Source organism: Microtus ochrogaster (assembly GCF_000317375.1).
Source record: "Microtus ochrogaster isolate Prairie Vole_2 chromosome 6 unlocalized genomic scaffold, MicOch1.0 chr6_random_2, whole genome shotgun sequence".
NCBI lineage: Eukaryota > Metazoa > Chordata > Mammalia > Rodentia > Cricetidae > Microtus > Microtus ochrogaster.
The window spans coordinates 678,552-701,324 of record NW_004949095.1 but is presented as its reverse complement, the minus strand read 5'-3'; the positions used below and the strand labels follow the sequence as shown (position 1 = coordinate 701,324).

The 22,773-nt window shown below is 41.8% G+C and overlaps 1 protein-coding gene across 6 annotated transcripts in view; it reads right to left on the bottom strand.

Annotated features, from left to right (window-relative positions):
* Positions 1-5,384: 5,384 nt before the first annotated feature.
* Edem3 (ER degradation enhancing alpha-mannosidase like protein 3) overlaps positions 5,385-22,773 on the bottom strand; it is a 62,414-nt gene continuing 45,025 nt past the window's right edge. For 2 of the 6 annotated variants that reach the window (XM_026787599.1, XM_026787601.1), the window contains exons 17-21: positions 21,054-21,245; positions 20,098-20,263; positions 15,798-15,983; positions 14,703-14,750; positions 5,385-9,237 (exon numbers count right to left, since the gene is read on the bottom strand). In XM_026787599.1, coding sequence (XP_026643400.1) covers positions 8,837-9,237; positions 14,703-14,750; positions 15,798-15,983; positions 20,098-20,263; positions 21,054-21,245 — 993 coding nt within the window. In that variant the 3' untranslated portion in view covers positions 5,385-8,836. The remainder of the gene's footprint in view (positions 9,238-14,702; positions 14,751-15,797; positions 15,984-20,097; positions 20,264-21,053; positions 21,246-22,773) is intronic. The other 4 variants (XM_026787600.1, XM_026787602.1, XM_005363856.3 and 1 more) reach the window with 2 other exon arrangements.

Genomic DNA, 22,773 nt, shown 5'->3' with positions numbered 1-22,773 from the left:
TGAGTTCGAGACCAGCCTGGTCTACAAGAGCTAGTTCCAGGACAGGCCCCAAAACCACAGAGAAACCCTGTCTCGAAAAACAAAAAACAAACAAAAAAAAAAAGATCATGACTATCTATATGTGTGTTTGTGAGTGTTTTTATTTAAGTATTCATCAGAGACAAGTTCACATATGATAGATAATTCTAGGTGTTTCATTATTTATATTGAGAAATAATGTTTTATTATACATATATGCATAATATATATTATACACATATGTAATATACACATAATATACAAATTATTATATTACTATGTTATTCTGTTTATTATTATAATTATATTCTATAAATGTAATATATACTTTTTTATTTTTTATCAAATAGTATTTTTTAATTGATTCTTTATGAATTTCACATTTTGCATTCCAATCCCACTTATTTCCTTGTCCCATCACTTCTGCCCTCTGTCCTTGCAACCTCCCCACAGAAAACAAAAAATAATTTAAAAGTAAAAACAAAAAACAAACAAACAAAACCTTGGTGTGGAGCTGTAGTGTGGCCCATTGAGTCACACGGTGCACCCTTTGTCCATCTGTCTTTACTTGTAAGTGTTCATTGTAAGGAGTCATCGGTCTGATCCAAGGCCTCTGGCTTCCTCTACTACACTACCGATGCTGGCCCTCATTAGGACTCCTTGTTGCTCTGTGTCACAGAGATCCTGTAGTTTTGAATCTGCAGGTTTGACCCCTTCATGTGCTCCAGCAGATCACAGATGAGGTGAATGTTGGGGTGGGCGAACTCAAATACTCCTGGTTCTGGGTGGTAGCTGGGTTGGTCAGCCTGCCGGCTTTCCCTCACTGACACCACCAGGGGGAGCTCTCCAGCACTGCCCAGCCTACTCATTGACACCACCAGGGGGAGCTCTCCAGCACTGCCCAGCCTAATTCACCCAACACAGCCTGCAGCAGAGAATGAGGCCGGTTTGCCCGCTCTCGGGCCCACAGGTCCAGCTCATCCACACTCACACCACCAGGGAAGCTCTACTGTGCTGCCTGGATGAGGCGCAGGGTCAGTTCTCCCTAGTGTTTCAGTCAGTGAGGGGCGGGTCCAAATCTGCACAGCCTTATCCTCATTGCTTTTGGACAGGAGCCATGGACATCAACACAGACTTCCATGACTGAGTCACAGACCAAGACCTGGCCCTTGGCAGCAGCCCAGGCCTGGACATCACCATGGGCCCTGTGGCAAGCAAACCATCTACATCAGCCTGTTCCTCACTGACCGTGCCTCTTCAGATCTGCCTCTCTCCCCAGCATGCGAATGGTTCTTCCTCTCGCCCTCTCTCCCCAGCACGTGAATGGTTCTTCCTCTCGCCCTCTCTCCATTTCCCCACCCTGTACTCACTCCCCACAATGGTGCCCGAGTGTGCTTATATTCCAGGAAGCCACTGATTTATGTAAAACCCGTTAGTGCTTTCTCACTACCCTTAGAACAAAATTCCAAATCCTTAGCATATATCAAAACCCTCCAGCCTTTGGAAAGATGTACGGTCCTAATTTCTGGAGCTGGGGCACCTCAGAAACCTTAGTCTCTCTATCACAGCTTCAGGTCTTGCTCCCCTGGGCTGAATCCTGTTGTACATTCCCATAGTATCTAGATGGTCCATTTTCAAAACCCTCATCGCTTTTGAAATCCTTGTTTAATTCCTACTGGACTTGACAATAAAGTCTAAAAACAAGATCTGGAACGGTCTTGAGTGGTCTTGATTCCCAGAGCACAGATGGAGAACAACGGCAAGAGATTGTCATTGCATTAATCAACACTGAAAACCGTGTCCTCAGCATTCCTTACACACATTGTAACAACTGCACATCACTCTTTATTGCTCTGTCTTGATGTATCAAGCTGTTATCAAACGTTAACCTGAAGACATTTAGTCATGTCCAAATTTCCATTCTTTTCTCTAGTATTTCGAAGGAGATGTGTGGATTTGTTGTTATCTTTCTAGGTTCCTAAAATAGACGATGGAGTTAAAAAAGAAACATTTTGTTGTGTAATATGTATTGTTGTTTTATATTGTGCATGTAAATTGTTGTTCTCCCCCACTGCCTCTCCATGTCTTTGGGGCCAGCTTACACTTTTACTAGCAGTAGAAAACAACAAAAAGAAGACAGAGCGGCTCGGCTTCAGGAATAGCCGAGACTTCTTATTGTGACCTGGCATCTGCATTCTGCTCATATGGCTCAGCGACGGAGGTCAGGTGATGCTGCTCCTGATGCGTGTGGAGAGGGACTCAGAGGGCCAGGGTCCTTCACCCGTGGGCTCAAGTGGAGTCTAAAACTTTGATGTTTCTCCATTTCTCTCCATCTGATTCGTTTGAGGTTCCAGTTCTCTAGTGTGGGGGTAGGGAGTCCTTGAGATTCCTTCAGGGATGAGTCTGGGTAAGCAAGCGCGCACAGTGATAGATCGGCGAATGCTGAATCCTCGTTTCTGTCTGCTTTCTTCGATGTTAAGGGATGAGGGTGGGAGCTTTGGGAAGAAGGAAGGATGAAACTTATTCCCAGGTGCCATCATCTATCAGGGATTTGTGGCTAGAATTTGAGGAAGTACAGACTCTCACGTGAGATGTTCAGCCATGTTTTTAAGTGTGGCTGGTCAGCAGTGGAATTTGATTTCACCCAGCCCCAAAGCAATTCATGTATAATTGCATAAGGAGTGGGCAGTTGGGCTTTATATTTAAGGGTTTGCCAATTGAGCTCAACAGAAGAAAGACATTTCAAGTATTAGGTGAGGTGAGAAGGTAGGCCAGGAGGGATACTGATTCGGGGAAATGGTGGGGCTGAATGGAAATAAGTTCCTGGTGCCATTAACCTGGTAAACAAAGTTGAAAAATAGGGTATGATGATTACAGACTGAGATCACGTCACTTTAAAAAAAAAAAAGGCTTTAGTCGTGCAGTAAAACAACTGAACACAATTGTGCACATCTTGATGAGTAAAAGCAAAAGTCACAGCCCAGACACCCAAGAGGAGATTTCTATTGCCCAATGGCATGAGAGCATAGGCTGTGCTCCCCGAAACAGCAAGCGTCCCCGGACAACGAATGGCTGGGGAATTTACTTCAGAAAGCCTATGCTATGGAAAGCACTTCTGGGCGGCAACACGGCCAGTTTAGGTGTACAGAGCATGTTCAGTTCAGAGCATGCTCAAAGAGGAAAGCTGGCAGAAAGGAATGTCCTCTCCAAGATGGCTGGAAGATGGACCAGGTCGCTTGGCACAGCACAGATACCGAACGGGAAATCACCAGGCACACTTGGCATGTGGCATCAGGGTGGCTGGAATCATGATGACTTAAAGTAAGAGGAATCAAATGGTACTCTAGCCCAGCCATAGGATGGGGCGGCCAAGAACCAGAGAGGGGCACATAGAAGTGAATGCACGTAAGATGGCCCTGCCCCTGCCCAGAGGCTTCCACAGCCAACCTCTTTGCTGAGACCCCTTCCTCCCCCAAAAAGTTGCCTAGGGCACCAAAAATGTGGGTGTGTGAAGTAGCCTGGGCCTTTTGCATTCCTAGACCTGTTCCACCTCAGAAAACCTTTCCCCAGGTTTCCATCTGTGTTGAAGGCAAAGAACCCTTTCAAAGGTGGGTTAGAAGGGATCTGGCCCTGGAGCTGTCTATCCCCGTGGCGCTAGCAAAGACAGGCTAGAATTGAATTAGTTTAATAGTTCTAAGGCAGGGCAGGAGCGTGCCTGCATGGCTTAGTGTTTCTAGTAGTATCAGCTGTCCGGGTACGTGTGTAAGGGGAACTTTGATTAGCCTACAGATCGAGGAAGCTGGAAAGGTAGCGGGCGGGGAAAGTGCAGGAAGGCAGCTAGCTGATGAGGTCAGAGGGACTCCTGTGGAAATAGCCCTCCCCCCAGACTGAAGTTCCTTTAACTTTGGTCTGTTTATTCTTTGGTTCTCTGATCAATCACATGAGGAACCCTGGACTCTGGGAAGTCACATGCTAGGTAGTCTAAACCCTCACATGGCCTCAACATCACCTGCTGCGGTCAGCAAGATGGAGCTGGTAGCATAGGTACCTGCCCTACAGAGTACCATGGGATTTCTAAACAAATCCTCCCACCTTAACCTAGGCTAGCTAAAGTGCCTTCGCTTACAGATCATGAAGCAAGAGGCCCAGGGGTGGCATTCCCTTTGCAGAGAGTGGATAGTAATCATAGGCCAACAGAAGAGCAAAGCTAGCAGTGAGGCCTGATAAGCCCCCATGCCTTATTAGCAGGTAGGTGCTGATGTCTGCTCTTCCTCATTGATCTTTAAAGGACTAACTCCCTCTTAGTAGAAAGACCTGCCAAGTTTGCTTTAGTAGCCTCGTTGTCTAGCAGTAATGCATTCATTGTTCTTGAAGAGTGGGGGACACAGTGAGGCTGGACGAACTGCCCAGAAAACCCAGCAACACATGCTGTCACTCTAACCCTCAATCTCAGAGGGGAGACATCCCAAGCAGGAAGGGGGTGTGACTGCTCAAAAGGCAAGCAGGAACTGGAGGGAGAAACAGGGTTGAGGAAGCTAGGAAGAAGCTGACCCACTGGGCCGATCTCAGGCTGGCCTCTGGAACTGAACCAGTGCTCTCCGCCACTGCCCAGTCACTAAATTTGGCACTGTCAGATGCTCGGAACTGGTCTTACAAATGATAACGGCCACTAAGCAGCTTTTTAGCGTGTCTGCTCAGACAGCGGGACAGCGGGGTGGGGCCATGGCAGTGACTCTGGAAGGGAAAGGGCTCCTAGGGAGAAGAGAAAAAGCAACGGCTGCTGCAGTTGTTTTAATGAGATGTGCCACCTCCATAGGCTCTGGCATTTGAATACTTGTTCCTCAGCTGGTGACACTGTTTGGGGAGGTTTAGGGGGTGTGGCCTTAGTATAAGAAGTGCCACTAGGGACATGTTTCAAGCCTCCTGCCACCCCAGTTTGCCATTTCCTGCTGGCAGTTCTAGACGGGTGCTCTAGGCTGTTCAGTCCCCACGGCTGCCGGCTGCTACTCCCTACATGAGATGGCCTCCCATCCCTCGGGAACCAAAGCTGCTTTAGTCATGGTCTTCAATACAGCAACAGAAAAAAGAACTAATAAAGCTACTTTTATAATAATATTAAAAGAGGACAAGTAATTTTATTAAATAAGTAAATTCAAGACATAAATGTTACCAATATTGACACAGAATTATTAGTATTTAGTTTGAATTCTAGTTTGACTAGGCACTATGAGTTTTAGAACTAATGATGTTTGCCTGGGTTTCTATATTCCAAAATGCCCCCAAATTCACTGCCCTGTGGTAAAGAGAAACAAAAAGGAAACAGATACCAAATTCTAGATATTTGCAGTGATTTTAAAAATTCAAAATTTAAAACTAGACCAGCATATTTACATGTTTTATTAAATTTACAATCAGTAATATAATCAAATACACAATTATGTACAAGGATTATATACATTTGCCCAGACTTTTATATCACAGTACATAGTTTCCATTAGAAATATTGTATACATTTATCACCAAACAATAAAACCCAACAACAGTAGTGTTACAGCACCTGTTAGTACAGACAGCTTTTTCATAAATTACATCATAAGAAAATATACGGCTGTAAATTGGGCTTTTAAAAATGTCTTTTATAAAATATGAACATACAATGTTTCATTCACAGAATGTTTTTTCTATGTTCTGACTGTAGCCTTGTGCATAAAACGACCAGCTGGAATATTTACTAAATGCTACCCACCCTCTAAAATGATAAGCACTATTTCAGTTACTTAGGCTGAGCTCTCTTTATGATGAATCTGGCATGGGGTCTGGTGAGAGAACAAATGCCGGCTTTGCTATAAGAAAGGTTTATATGATGGTAATTTAAAACGAAAAGAATTCCGAGAAAATTATTACTTTAGTGAAATTAAAGTCAGAGAGTACATAATTTTTCATTTTAAAATATCTAGCACTGTAAAGAAAAAGGAAAAGTAAAATTACAAAATAATTTGTTCTGAAACAATTATACTCTTTTCGGAAGGTTATTACATAGATTAAAAAGGAAAAAAAAAAGAAAACTTAACAAAATATCCCACCCCAAACATATCTAGTAAACTACAGTTCTTTCACACTTAAGTTTTAGAGGGAAAGCATTGTAAATTAGGAAATATAATTTCAATGGACTTTTTATGTGAGGGTAAAAAAAAAAACTATACCTATTTTTACTAGGTAAACAAGTTTTAAAACTTGAAAATACCTGAATTAAATACTTGCTCTAACAGGTAACTTTCAACTTTCAGGTAAGATCCACACTTGATTCCAGGTTTGTAAACATTATATAAATCTTTCTTAGTCAAACAAGTTTATGGCTGTGGTGATCATTTCAGCTCTAGTTCTAAGCAGTCAACATTTAACTGAGGTAGACCAGATGTTTCTAAACTCAGGGTCAGAAGTCCCTGAATCTTCAGCAAGTAAATAAAATATCTATGAAAAGTTTTTAACAAACAACAACAAAAAAAAGGAATCTATGCTGTTAAAATTTTCTAATGAACTCGAAGATTACTTTATGGCAGTATGTCAAATGAGAAAGTGAATGGGGAATCAGCTAGAATGCTGTGTTCTGAACATCTATCTCCTTTCTTAGGTAGGGACAAACTGAGTATTATTCCTTCTAGACAGTAAGCAAAACGTCTTAAATGCATTCCTTTAAAGGATTTGACTTTCAAAACAAATAGGCTCATCTAAACCTTAATGAAGGGCAACAGCACCTCCTAGTGGCCAAAAAACAGCAAGGGGCAGTAAGCTGGCCTTTTCTAGTATGGATTCTTCATGCCATTAAGTTCTTGAGGGAATAAAATTACGCTGCTTTGATAATTTAAGAGTTGGATTTAAACAACAATGGCTTTGAACTACAGATACAAAATCTAAACATATAAGGCTTCTGTAATCAAAGTATCATAGGAACATCTGTTCCTTTTCTCCAAGCCCCAGTCCCACAAATCAAGTAGTTAAGCTTCAGCTATTTTGGCAGCTTTGCAATTAAGATAAACAAAGCACATCTACCCTTCTGTATACGCTATGTATTATGGTTCTATCTTCTTGATAAACAAAGCACATCTACCCTTCTGTATATGCTATGTATTATGGTTCTATCTTCTTGCACCAAACTTCACATGCAGAGAGACTAAAAATACCCATTTTGGTGTCAGGTTTAACTAAGAGCCAATAAAGAACTTGTTATACTACCCCATGACCCAGAGAATTCTTTAAGATTTCTTACTCACTGACCCAATTAGGTTGAGCTGGAATTTTTGAAAGCAGGCATTTATCCCCTTCTAAAAGGGCATGTTTCCCTGGGACCTAAGACAACTGTACATGAATATACATAACTACAATACAGCTCTGCTGTCTTCAACAGCTCCATATATAGTCTAAGTTATTCAGTACCTCAAAACCATGGTTTAGAAAAAGGTTATTGTGTAACGCCATGGTAAAAAGGAATTAAGTCTCCCAAATATTCCTTTAGAAGTATTAAAGTAAGCTTAAAATAAATAAAATGAATAAAACCATGATTTCAATGTAGAACTATCAATAAGTAAAACCGAAAAGAATTAAATGTGGCCAGCCCAAACTGCCACAGGAAAAAAAAAAAAAAAAGAAAGAAAAAATTCTCTTTCTTTTACTTATATGGCTATTTAGGTTTTTTGCACAGGTCACCAGAGGCTAATTTTCAAATCCACATCAGAAGGAGTATTTGCGAAAACAAAATTAAACAAACCTAAATCCATGATTCAACAGAAAATGTGACAGACTCCTTAGGTGTGATGCCAGAAATCAGCTTCAAAGGAGAAAGATGGTGGTCACCCCGAGACTACAGACCACTACCATGGCTTATCAGGGCTCCCATAAGATAGGAAAATGGACCAGGGCTTGGGTGAGCCTTCTGGCTCACACTGGATACTACACATGGGATGGAGTAAGGCTGACGGCTAGAGTAACCACCTTAAGAGAAATGAACTGGAAAAGACATATAATCTACCCCCAAGGAGCTAATGCTGCTTCCCATTCAGAGTCGCCATAGCTTCCCTACGGCCCAATGGGAAGTTGATATTGCAACATTATAGTTTCTCTTTCTCTCTGCTTACCCCAAGGATCAAGCAACCAGTTTTCACTGTATCTCTATGCCCCTCTTCCTGGTCCCACAGTAGGTCTTCATAGGAAAACTCACTGGAAAAAGCACACTAGCTTCACCTTTGGCTTAAATGCGAGGACATTGTTGGGAGAAAAGAAGAAAGAAACCAAGTCATCTTGACCAACGCTCACTGAATGAAGCAGGTGAAAGCAATGAGCAGAAACAGCTGTTACCCTGAATGCATCTGCTTCAAAGGCCATGGGTCACTGAAAGTGTTCCTGTGATGGCAGCAAGGCCAGAACACCACAACACTCAATCAAATCTTCTCAGAAGGGCTTCCCACCCCACACCCATGGCAGTGAAGCTCCCTTCAGTTAGGAAGCTGCACTGACTGCTGTTCCCACTTCCTATCAGCTGAATTTGTCTCGTCTACCCAGGAGTGGCCAGTCATCTTTCCCTGGCCTGGGAGCTGAGGGTACGCAGCAGCGTCATCTGAGGGGTTGTGAGTTTCCTCTTTGGATAGGACGGTTTTGGTGAGGTCAGCTCTAACACAGCATGCTCCAGGTTGCTACGGGAACTACTTACCCAGTCAGAACGTGCCTGAGCACTGCTCAGAGCCTCCCAGGAGCGCCTGCTTGGATACGATGTAGAAAACCACAATTTACTTCTTCAATATCTACCAGCAGAGTCTTTACAGAGTCAGAGTTCATCCTTCTCCATCATTTCAAATGCTTCTATGTCTTCATTCCAGTCTGCTAATATGGAGTCTATAGGCTGGACCTTTTTACCCCAGCTAACATTAGGATTGGAATCTTCCTCAGTTTCTGATTGTTCTTTAGGCTGGTTATCTAACTCTGTACATTCACCATCAAGACGTGTAGTCTCAAGGCTTTCTGTGGAACTAGGTGTCTGTTCCGAAGGGGCTAAGCCAGCAGTTTCTTCAGTGTCTGCTGGAGACAATGGCTCTGAGTGAGAATCTAGAGGGTTTTCGGGGGTCTCCTGATCAACCAAGTCAACTGTTTTAGAAAGGGACAGCGTCTGTTCCGCACTCTGACTCTGAGAATCGTTTTCAGAAGATGGCTGGTCTTCACTTTCAGGGTCTGTATGGGAAGGAAACAAGGCATCACTCTCTTGAAAAGTGCACCGCACTTACCACTTTGCAGCAACATTAGGAGATGCAGCAGCCACATCATGGGAGAGCAGGCAACACTGGCACTGACGGCAAGGTCTTACAATCAGATTCCTGTGTAGTTACAGAAAGAATGTATGGCAGCGAAAAAGCCACTCCAGGAAAGGAGTAACAGCAACCAATAGCATAATGCTAACGTGGATGAATATATTAGTGACAAAAGCACTAAACAAAATGCTAAAATGCATAAAAATTTCAACATATGATATAACTTATAAGCATCACGGCTAGAGATGGTCCAGTGACTGAGTGTGCTTGCTGCACAATCATTAGGACAAGAGTTTGGAACAGGCACCCATGTAACCAGCTGTGTCTCACGGTCCCCTCTAACTCCAATTCCAAAGGGTCCAACAATCTCCATGTGCATGCACACGCATGAGCACATGTATAAACACCTGCACATACAATCAGGCACGCACACACACAATTTATTAATACCTACATTAAAGAAAGCTTGCACACAGGAACATTCTAAATGGAATACATTTTAATATTTTAATACATCATTGCAAAATTTTAAAATCATATTTCTTGAAAAGAGTGAAATTACCACTCAGTGATCCATTTAGATTCAAACAAAAAAACTGAATGGTTATAGGTATTAATATGACTCATCAAATAAAATATTGTCATAAAGACAAGAACTAAGATTATTAATAAAATTATTACTGTATATCTACAAACTTGAAACAATTATTCTAAAATACACTAGGAGTCTGAGTAGGTAAAGTTTTTTTAATGAATATAAAATAGAAAAGCCCTGGAAACACTTTCCTTAGTTCCTACATTAAAGTACTTAGTCAGCCTTGTCACCCAAAGGCCACACTTGGCTCAGCCTGTTTCTGCAGTACAGCTAGAACTCTCTGGGTGTCCACTGTGCCTGGTGCCAGAGAGAAAATTAGTGAAAACTAACACCATGCCTACCTTTAAGATTTTACAGACCGACGAGAAAACGGTATTCACAAATACTGAGTGAAAAACTCCACGTTTTATAGGGGAGATAGGTATGTAGGAAAGCTTGCAGTAATACCATCTGAGGGCTCCTTCAGAAAGTAAGCAGAGACCAACTAACCTTGACGGAAAGAAACCGTCACCCTCTCAGGTAGGACTGCCTTACTAGCGGAGTTTCTGTGCACACACGCCTGCGATGCTTATTCTCTCAAGTTCATATACTTAGTTTTGGGGTGGGGTAACTGTCACCCACTGGCTTGAGTAGTGACACTTGGTCCTAGGTGCCCACAAGTGGTGCGATCTGGGAAGGTTTAGGAGGTGAGGTCTTCCCGAAGGAAGTGCTTCACTGGTGAACTCTGAGAGTTTTATATCCTATTCCAGCTTCACTGTCTTTGTTTTCTGGTTAGGGTTTCAGATGTGGGCTCTCAGCTTCCTACTCCAGCTGCCTGCTGCCATCATGGACTGAAACCCTGTGGAATGTGACCCAAATCCAACTCTGCTTTGTGCCGCCTTTGCTGTGGCATTTCACCACAGCGACAGGAAGGTAACCAGCACAGTTCTGGTTTTTGTTTTGGAGTCAGAAGTGTTACCACTGCACTACGAGCCCAGCTCTTTGTTTTGTTTTGTTTTGTTTTGTTTTGTTTTGTTTTTGTTTTTGTTTGTGTGTGTGTGTGTCTGTTTTTTGTTTTGGCAAGGGAGACTTTTTTCTTTCCTCTTTTTTAATGCAATGCCTTATTTTCTTTCTTATTATGTTACCATTTCAGTTTTCTGAACGGTGAAAGAGGCACAATTAAGTAAAAAGTTAGGGGGCCATGGGGTGAGATAAGAAAAGGGAGCTCAGAACTTACTATACTAGTCGACCAGAAGTTGAGGAGACTAACAAGGTCTTCGAGTTTCTTTTTTAATCATATTATTCTAGTCTAAAAGGATGGTCCAGGTCAGGGTTGCCCTGTCTAGTAACAAAGACTACTTGTGTCCAAACCCCTTTAGAGGTTATATGTGAAACATTATTATTCTGGGTGTCTAGCTAATACCATAAAATCACAGAATACCCAGGGTACATATGAAAAAGAAATATAATTATTACCTATATGTTTATATTGTGACTGTATATTAAAAGTGAAGTGTGATGGTCTGAATAAAAAAGGCCCCCAAATACTGATAGGGAGGAGTGTCACTATTAGGAGGTGTGGCTTTGTTGGAGTAGGTGTGGCTTTGTTGGAGTAGGTGTGGCTTTGTTGGAGTAGGTGTGGCTTTGTTGGAGGAAGTGTGTCACTGTGGGTGGACTTTGAGGCTTCAGATGCCCAAACCAGGTCCAGTGTCTCACTCTCTTCCTGCTGCCTAAAGATGACTGCCTGCATGCTGCCATGCCCAGCATGACAGTAGTGGACTAAACCTCTGACCTGCAAGCCACCCCAGTTAAATGTTTTCCTTTAAAAGAGTTGCTGTGGTCATGGTGTCTCTTCACAGCAATAGAAACCCTAACTAAGCAACTCTAATTTTAAGAAACACTACCAAGATTAATAAAAAAAAAATGGTAAAGAAAACTCAAGTAACTGCAAGTACCAGTAACTCCTCAATAAAAGTGTCAACAATTAAAAGTGAAATCATATATTTTTCATAATATAAATAAAAAACCACAAAACTAAATTATGACTGGTATAAAGCTCATATTGCTTAATACTATATAATTATAAGAAGAAAAAATAAGAGCTGATTAAATTTACAGATATGTTCCAAAACAGAAAGTTGTCACATTTAACAGTTTTATATTCTCTATGAAAAAGATATGTGAATATAGGATTCCAAAATGAATCTTATTTCTACTTTCTTTAGTTTTTGAACTACATGAAACTGAAATTCAGTAAGGGAAAAGCTACCATATGAAATATATTCCAAACAAAGCTTCTAAATTCCTGGCATAGGAATAAACAAATGATGAGAAGAACAGAAGTGCCAGCGCTGCCTACTCGGCTTGTGAACCCAAGGAACAAGAAACAGAGGCGGCTGCAGCCAAGTCAGCCTGCACTTGGAGAGGAACAAAGACTCAAAGGAGCTGAGGTAGCCAAGTTGTTACATCTTTACTCGCAGGCTCCCACTGCCAGTGTAGGGGTATGACAGTGACTCAGAAATGGCCTATTAGAAACACCAGGAGCACAAGCCCAACGAACATTAGGGTTCTTACTAATAAAAGGGAAGATAATGCTGGTTGAAGAATTGAGTTTGAATGTTATACGGTCAGTCACTGGCCAGCATTTTCTACATTGACTGAAAGAAAAGTTCACAGAGGTGAGAAGAGCTATATAACAATCAAATGTGCAATAGAATCACTGAACTACTGAAGAAGAAAAACTAACATTCTGCCAAGAATGAGAAAAAAATGTCATACAGACAGGGCATCTGAACTGGGTACAGAATGGCTGAACTTGCCATAGGGATGTGAAAAACAGGTAAGGTAATCCACACAGAAGCATGGCCCGCTTAGAGAAGGGACGGTAGGCAAGCAAGGCTTCCTGCCCACAACAGCAGGCTGGGCCTCTCCAGGCAGGCAGCCATCTGCCGTTCCACAGTCCAACCCCAGGACTGCAGCATCGCAGCCTTTACTTTAAATGGGGCTTTTGTTTTTTTTGTTTTTTGTTTTTTTTTTTTTTTTTTGAGACAGGGTTTCTCTGTGGCTTTGGAGCCTGTCCTGGAACTAGCTCTGTAGACCAGGCTGGTCTCGAACTCACAGGCCTGTCTCTGCCTCCCGAGTGCTGGGATTAAAGGCGTGCGCCACCATCGCCCGGCAAATGGGGGTTATCTGGAAACTGATACTGCTTGGCTTAAATTCAGGGCACTTTACAAGATGGAATTCTTTCTCATTTTAATCTCACCTCCATTTTCTGTCTGCCTTTTTACCAGACAAACACTAATACAGCAGGAGCCTTGAGAGCATTCGTCTCCGGCCATTGGTGCACACAACCCTGTTCTGTAGGCTGGAAGCATGGCAATACACCCCACTTTAAAATGCTGACGCTTTCCTCCATAATAGTAAGGAGCAGAGGAAACTGAACTGCAAACTGTTTCAATTTAAAGGTCTCCCACACTTTTTTGCTTGGGAGACAGGATTGGAATTATGAAATATCTTTAAAAACTCAAAATTTACAGCAATGAGACACTAAGAGATACAGTGTTAAAGGTTTTGTTCAAGAACAGGGTGTGGACAATGTAACTTTTAGGGTGTCAATGGTCACCCTGAGGAAGCAACATCTCCACTTGATGAATTCTAGAGCCTCAGCTTCTGAAGAATGTGTAATATCTGAACACTGTTGCCACCAGATAGCAGGGCAGTATCAGATAACAGATCCTAATAGTCACACTTATCAGACCAAAGGTGGGTACTGTCTGGGGCTTCTATCTCCTGTAAGGGCAAAGGACTCTGAAGACATTCGGCTGCCTGGATTAGGTGCTTATTCCGGGAGGGTACTTACATAATTCTAATTCCCAAAACTAGGAGATAGAATCATCGTCCGGGTCCCGTCCCTCGTCCCTCAAAGTGGAGGTAAAGAAGTGCCGCGCTACAATCGCCTGGGGGTGTGTCTACATGTGGGATTCTGACTGACTGGGCAGCACAGGGCGTCAGCCCATAGTGACCCCGGTGTAGCACACGATATGGTGATGGTATGGGACAAATGAATGATGAGCACTGCAGACTTTAACTTCTTAAGAGTAGTATACTGAGTGGAGAAAGTGGTTGATCTGAATGAGCTGTTATCACTGAATTTCTCTTACAGTGATAGGTATTTATCATAACCTGTTGTCTGACTAATAGCTGTACGTTCTCAGAGTGCTGTTACATACACAAACCTTAACCCTTCTACTATTAAAGGTGCACTCTAAGACTAACAGCTCAACAAGTTACGGACTGTCAAAGTGCTTTAAAGCAGCATTTATGTAATGTCTTTTTACTGTAGTTTTTATTGGAATACTATTCCTTAGCAACTTTTTTCTAGTAGAACTGACTGCTCTTCCTACCCTTCTCCTGGTGTGGTGAGCATGTTCTTTACCATAATGACAGTCTTAACTCCTGTGTGCCCCTCACCTCCACAGGAGCTTATAAAACAAGCCAATATTTTAAATATTTTACTTTTATATAAATAAAATGATCCGAAGTAATTAATTTCTTATGCACCGATGTTGCTATCAGAGTGACTCTTGCATAGGCATTGACTAGTGAATTCACCTAGAGTATGGAATATATAATTAATAGAATTAATTTATAGCAGGATCGATAAAGACTTATGGGACAACTGACTGAATATGGAAGTTATTAATTGCATTAAACCATATATTATCATGATATTCAGTGAAACAAAATTATATATGTATGTGCGGGTATCACACACACATACATATATAATTGGTTTATTAATGCAAGATACTTACTACTGTTAATAATGTAGCTTGGAATCATTTTACCTTTTAATATTGCTGCTGAAATTCCAATGGTAGCAGAAAACAGGGGGAAAGCAAAGGCATTAAAGTGTTATACAGATCAGTATGAATTTGCCTGTGTTTGATGCACAGCAGAGGAGGAAAGATGAGAATTTTGAAAAGGGCCCCAGGAGAAAAGAACTCAAGTACATAGGTGGGTTTAAGAAGATCGGGACCTATTTGTGTTCTGTTCTGACTACACATCCTTGCTCACCCAACTCATTCATTCCACTGCTCTTAAGTAACTGGCAGGTCAAAGACTCTCAAAGACCAAAGCAACAAGAAGACAAAACACTGACTGGAATAGCACTGTACTGTTAGCCTTTTCAAAAGGCAGTCATGCTGAATTCTGTTAGTTTTTGAATATCTGTTAAATACCCTATGGGCTATAACAACTCCTTACAGATTATATATGCCATTCATTTAAGGGGGATGGAGACACAGTTCCCAAATCCCCAGGTGTGAAAACGCTGCAGTCTTTACACAGTGCTTTCCAATAACTTTCAAATTACTAACAACCCTTTAGCCCAAGGAAGATTCTCTATTCTTAAGGTATCTTTCTGGTCAGGCAAAGCCATCTGTACCTCCTGGAGTATAAACCCATGTGATGAACGTGCATAGCAGCAGGGAGACGGGCCTGAATTTCTAATGCCTCCGTCAACAGTGGCCTCAGAGTACAGGTTGCTGGTGAGACTGTTACTATCGTATTGTATACACATAAAAAATGGAATTCTAAAAGCATTCTAATTCAGTCATCAAAGCAAATGTTTTACATTTATAATAAATTACTATTACTATTTTGTAATATTAATAGCAATTTATAATAGTTTATTATTTGTTATATATAATTTAATGATATAGTAAAAATAAATGTTAATAATATTAATAAAATAAATATAATAAATTACTATTATTTCCAAGATAAAAATTCTAAACCATTTTCTAAAATTTTGACTTGTTTTACCAGCAAACTAAAAATAAAAAAGAGAGCCTGAGCCACTTTTGTGAGGACCTTTGCTCCCAGGCTAACAGGACTAGCGCTGTTACCTCGGTCTCTTGCTTTGTCAGAAAGGAGAACCTCCACCTCCTCGTGCTCCCGGATGGCATCCAAGATAATGCTTCCTTCTTTGCTGAACAGGAAGAGCATGGGGATCTTGATGTCGTCCGTGTCCTTCCCGTCACCTGCCATCTGGAACAGAGGGGCAGTGTCACTGCTGCTCCCCTCGTTGTCATCTGGCCAGAAAACAAACAGAGCAGTCAGGGATCTGTCTGCTGCAGAGACACGCTGCTGCTTTTCCTATTTTATGCTCCAGGAAAATGAATATCATCCTCAGAGCAACTAATTTTATGATTGAGCCTAAGAAGATAATTAAAAGCAGAAAGACTGCCGGGCGGTGGTGGTGCACACCTTTAATCCCAGCACTTGGGAGGCAGAGGCAGGTGGATCTCTGTGAGTTCGAGACCAGCCTGGTCTACAAGAGCTAGTTCCAGGACAGGACCAAAAAGCTATGGAGAAACCCTGTCTCGAAAATCAAAAAAAAAAAAAAGCAGAAAACTCTACTGTCATGCACAATTATAAACGGCTCTCAATAAACTATAACAATTATAAACGGCTCTCAATAAATTATAACGAATTACTTGACACAGGAAAACAGTATATAAAAACACAGAACACAAATTTCTGATTATGACTGGAATATTTTCACATGTTTAAGGAAAAGCCTACAAATGAAAGATTTTAGTGATCTGGAGCACACAGGCAGAACTATGAAAACTTTCAGATTTCATGTAATGGATGTTACTGTTTGAGCGTTCCTGACTCAAAAACTTAAAATGCTCCGAAATCAAAAATGTTTAGACCAGGGATTACTTTACTAGGAATAAGCTGAATTACACAATACTGCTATTTCATACTGGTTAAGCAGCACTTAAATTCTCTGATAGGGTAAGTGCCAATCACATCTACTCCCAGCTGACACATTTTCCTGAGGAAAATGGCAACGCCATCTCACACACCACTTGCTTCACAGGCCCAAATAAGTGGCCAACACGATTTGTTCTCTTAGTAATTGATCAAAAGACAGCTGTCTGACCTCCAGTCCCCCTAGGATCCTACAACTGCCACCCAGAAAGACTGCTTCTGCTGGTGGTGGGTGCAGCCCGTGCAAGTGACTCAGCCAGAGGGCTTGGCTGCCCCCTGAGAACTGCAAACACAGGGAGCAGGTGTGGAGGGCTGGGGAGGAGGCGCAGCTGCCAGACAGCGCTGGATGGAGAGAGACGAGAGAGGTGTCAGCTGTGCCGACTCCGTCCACGAGTGCCCGTGTCAGCTGCAGCTGTGTGTCTGACTCTTCGCCTGAATGAAGAGCATCCTTTCCACATAGTAAACAACCTCTTTCTTAAAATAATAAGTAAATTATTACCTCCTGCAGGCAAATGAGTCCTAAGGTAAGTTGTATTTCTAGTATTTTTAGTCCTTGTAGTTAAAAAAAATGAAACTCAAATTTATTCAAAGGAAAAAAATGTTTTGTCAGAAAGAAAATCTTAGGAGAAAGAAGTCTCACACACTCATGTTAAATTTCTTTTTAAAATTAAAATTTGTGAGAAGAAAAAACATGATCTCCTTGTTGTTCCACAGATCCCAGTGTAGAATTGTGCATCAACAGCTACTAAAGAAAACGTCTGACCTGACAGTCTTTATATGTCACAGAAGACTCTGCCCAGAAACTGGGAAAATCTTCACACAAAGGTACTTTTTAAGATTGATGTACACATCCCACACTGTTTTATACTTCAGAGCTCTGTTTTAAAGTCTTGGTAAGTAAGAAATGCTCAAAATTATAGTGACAAAAATCTAAAAATTCTTCAGTAAGAGTAGTCTCAATGTGAAAACAGCCAATGATAGACAGGATGGCTCAGGGCCTGGGAAATGGCTCACTCGGTACAGTGCCCACCACACCAGCAGAAGAACCCAAATTTGGATCCCAAGTGATCAAATAAAAGCTGGCCTGGTTATGTTCATCTGTAACCCTAGCACTGGGGAACAGGTAACCCCCACAGTTCACTGGCCAGTCAATTTAGTCAGTTCATGAATTCTGGGGTTCAGTGAAAGACTGCTTCAAAAATAAAGTGGAATAGTTGGGAAGACACTAATGTTGACCTGTGGCCTGCACACATATGTGCACATGAATATGTATATACAAACAAATGTGGACACTTACACACTTATAAAGATTTAAGTCAGGAGTCAGCAAAATGTCCTGTAACTGGCCACAGTGCAAATGCTACCAGCCCGCATTCTCTGCGACTCAAAGCACTCAGAGACAATATCCATATGACTCCATGTGGCTATGTCTCAGCAACACCGAAACTGAGGTACGAGGTGGAGGAGGTCCACACCTCCTAGTTTGCTAAATGTGGGTTTAAGTTGTTAAACACAATTTCTCCTAAAACTTTTTAACTATTGAAATTTATTCACTTAAATCAACATTTTAGTTCCCATGTAGAATAAACAAAGGGAACAGTAAATAGTTTTGCTGAAACAGATCCTAATACTTAAGTGGTCATATCTTCTATCTTTCACAATGCTAGAATCAAAAGCAAGGCCACTGAGCTATAACCCCAGCCCTTTAAATGTCTTATGTACTTTCAATGTAGAAATGAGTTCTAACTAAGGAAAGGAAAATGGGAAATGAACTTCCCTGGCCAATTCTCAACTGTTGTCTTATAGTTCTTGCTAAATGCCTTTTTACCTTAAACATACAAAATATATTCCTGCTGCTAGTCATGGCTTGTTAAGAGAAAAAAAGGGGGAGTATTGGGGAATAGCAAAACTCATAGGTTGAGATACAGGGGTAAAGCTGGCAATTTGTAGTTTCAGTGGAAAAACATCCACTGGGATAAAAGTCCTAACCACTGATGCTTATATGTTATCAGTATTTGTAACTTAAAAAAAATCTTTCTTCAGTGGGAAAAGATGTTCACCAACCCCACATCGGACAGAGGGCTGATCTCCAAAATGTACAAAGAACTCAAGAAACTGGTCATCAAAAGAACACATAATCCAATAAAAAAAAATGGAGTACAGACCTAAACAGAAAACTCTCAACAGAGGAATCTAAAATGGCTGAAAGACACCTAAGGAAATGCTCAACATCCTTAGTCCTCAGAGAAATGCAAATCAAAACAACTCTGAGATTCCATCTTACACAAGAAAGAATGGCCAAGATCAAAAATACTGATGACAACTTATGCTGGAGAGGTTGTGGGATAAAGGGAACACTTCTGCATTGCTGGTGGGAATGCAAGCTGGTACAACCTGTTTGGATATCACTGTGGAGATTTCTCAGAAAATTAGGGAACAACCTTCCTCTAGACCCAGTAATACCACTTTTGGGTATATATCCAAAGGATGCTCAATCGTGCCACAAGAACATGTGCTCAACTATGTTCATAGCAGCTTTGTTTGTCACAGCCAGAACCTGGAAACAACCTAAATGCCCTTTGACTGAAGAATGGATAGGGAAAATGTGGTACATTTACAGAACAGAGTACTACACAGCAGAAAAAATACGACATATTGAATTTTGCAGGAAAATGGATGGAGCTAGAAAACATCATTTTGAGTGAGGTAATCCAGATCCAGAAAGACAATTATCACATGTACTCACTTATAGGTGGTTTTAAACATAAAGCAAAGAAAGCCAGCCTACAAACCACAATCCCTGAGAACCTAGACAACAATGAGGACACTAAGAGACATACATGGATCTAATCTACATGGGAAGTAGAAAAAGACAAGATCTCCTGAGTAAATTGGGAGCATGGGGACCATGGGAGAGGGCTGAAAGGGAAAGGAAGGGGAGCAGAGAAAAATTCATAGCTCAATAAAATCAATTTTTAAAAAAAGCAAAAAAAAAATTCTTTCCTCAGAAAGAAAAGATAACAAACAAGTGAAGCTGGCCAAGGCTGCACTGCCGTTCTGTGGCAGAGCCCTATCTGTGGCTCCAAAGCCTGCCACGCTGTGGGGGAAGGGAAGTCTCTAAAGGCTGTACACTGAAGGTCTCTGGGGACTTCAGATCTCAAGGGTGCGGGGCATTTTCACAGCACTCCAACTCCACCCTCATACCTTAGCCAAATATTTCCACTGATATTAATATACAGAAACCAGTATCTGGATTTTCAAGAAAAATAAATAGACTATCAATTATCAGGTCACTGAATCATCTATCCTTTATGGTGTCAAAATAAAAATAACTTGATAAACCCTTTGATAAGATTTTAGAAAATAAAAGGGAAATTGCCCAATCGCCTCTTTGCGATCAATACGATGATACAGAGGTGCACTCACCAATAACAATGCCACCAATGGCTCCAGCATTCTGAATGTTGCGGGCCTTTTCTGCAAACATGCACTGTCCTCTTTGTATCAGGGCAATTTTCCCCATCACGGCCTCTGGGTTAGTGAGCTCTGAACAGCCGTTATATGGTTTACTGCTTGCAACAAATCCTCTTGTCTGTTGGGAAAAAAAAGTAACCTAAATCTTTTATCTTCTTCAATTACAGTCTACTCATTTAAGTACAGTATAGTGAGTTTTAAGGGAACTGGAATTCTCTTTCTGTGTGTGTGCGTGTGTGTACATGCAGAAACTACAGATCAATCAGCAATCTCACCTATCATTCATCAAGAGCCATACACCTCACCTTTCGAGACTGGGTCTCTCATTGGAATTTGGAGGTCACAGATTATCCTCAGCTGGCTGGCTGGGGAGACTGGGGATCTTCCAGTCTCTACCCTCTCCTTGCTGGGATTAAGAGGGCATTAACATGCTTGTGGGGCAGTTGTGAAGCACGCCTTTAATCCCAGCACTCGGGAGGCAGAGGCAGGCAGATCTCAGTGAGTTTGAGGCCAGCCTGGTCTACAGAGTGAGTTCCAGGACAGCCAGGACTGTCAACAAAAAAAACCCTGTCTCAAAAACAAAACAATAAGAGGGCACATTAATATGCCACATTAACATGTGGGTGCTGGGGCTGAACTCAGCTCTCATGTGTGCACAGCAAGTGCTAATAACTGAGAGATCTCCCCAGTAGCTGTATACCCATGTAAGACCGCTTTAATTTAAATGCAGGAGGCTGAATGCTACAGTAATGTTTTGTTGTGGGGACTACAACCAGGGTCTGAGCTGAGTGTGTGTTTCTGCCACTGAAATGTGTACTCAGCCCCCAACTTCTAAACCAGAAGCTACTAAACAAAGAAATCAAATACTTACGATTTTAATTTCAGTATGTGTACTGGAGTGCACATACCTCTTTATGTTTAGATAGATCCAGCCCAAACTGAGCTGGTCCAGCAGTTAAGACTACCCTGCCAAAAAATGGGTGGGAAATAATTTGTACAGCTCGTGGAGGTAGCTGCTGCTCTTTCTGCTGCTGACTTGACAGTTCAATCATCTCCTGCATGAACCGCAACCCATCTTCAGCATCAATTGCACTAGCAGCCTAGGAAAGAAACAGACTCAGTTTAGCTCCGCTTTCCTTCCTGAAAACTTCCCCATCTGTTTGACTTCCTAAATTACAGACTTCTGCGTGGAATTTACCCTTTTAGCTTAGGTCCCCACTAAATATTTTGATCTACCTTGCCCTCAATACACTACTTTTAGGAATTAAATTTTCTCAACAGCATCATCTGTCGCTTTGATCAGTGTCTCTTCCCCCACCACGGAAACACTTTGATGGAGATTTGAATCTGTGCTTCTATCAAAGCCCAAGCACCCTTTTGCTCTTTAGCTCTATTGGCTTCACCTTTAAAAGAAAAAGTTTCTTGCCTGACCCCCATCTTTTCTCTTTGAAACTCCAAATTAGCAAGCAGATTCAATAAGGAGGCTCCAAACATGTAGTAAGAACCTATTCTGTCCCCACAGTAAGCTGAAGCACTGGGGAGACAGTCTGTAAGTTTGTGTCTAGTGGAGAAAGACATGCAAAAGTTAACTGTTTAAAAAGTCTAAGGTGAAAAGGCCCAAGGGAGTAATTGGTTCTGCTTGTATATAACTGAGAACTAGGTCTCAACCACGGAGGAGTTGAAGATGTCCATCACAGGAAAAAGTTGCAAAGAAAAAAAATAGGCTTTGATGTAGGGAGTAGGAGGGCAGAGAGACACTGAGAATTCAAGCTCACTCTGAAATTTCTAGCCCTGGGAAGAGCTCAGAGAATGATGAGCGTTTACTGAATGGAAAACAGAGAAGAGAGCTGAGGTAAGGACAGGAGAGCGACAGAGAAAGAAAACACGACTCCAATCAGGGCAGACGGGGGCTGCGGTGTACAATACACAGCAGATATACAGAATCTGCGTTCAGGACTGAAGCTCAGGATGACTGCTATATGCACGTATCCAAGAGGCATCTGTTCAAAGCTAGCGGCAGGAACAGAAGACTGCTGAAGAAAAGACTAGAGAGAAAAGAAAATCGTCTAGAGTCGTAGACCGCCCTACACTGGGAGGGACTGCCCGGGAAGTCGAGCTACCACCTATTCTATAAGGCGCACAGTGAGAACTGAACAGGAATTGTGTTGCTACAACACCCTGGGAGCCAAAAAGAAGGGAATGTTTTAAGAGGAGGAAAATCAAGAGTTAAGAGAAAAGCTAAACTGATTAAAGATTAAGAGGCCACGAGGTGGTCACTACTTCACTGCTGGCCTAAATGAAGGCACTGGACCCACGCTCACAGTTTGGGACACTGGGTACTTTTAGAGGGAAGATGGAGAGAGCAAGAAAATGGGTAAAATTTGAGGGACAAGTGAGGCTGTGGGAAAGCTGAGCGAAGGTTGTCTGAGTGTGCTTACAGCTTGTAATTATTTGGGCTAGTACGCTCTTCAAAATCAATGTGCTAATAAGGTAAATAAATGAAAGGTTTTATGTTATAAAAACTTTAAAGGCCGGGCGATGGTGGCGCACGCCTTTAATCCCAGCACTCGGGAGGCAGAGGCAGGCGGATCTCTGTGAGTTCGAGACCAACCTGGTCTACAGAGCTAG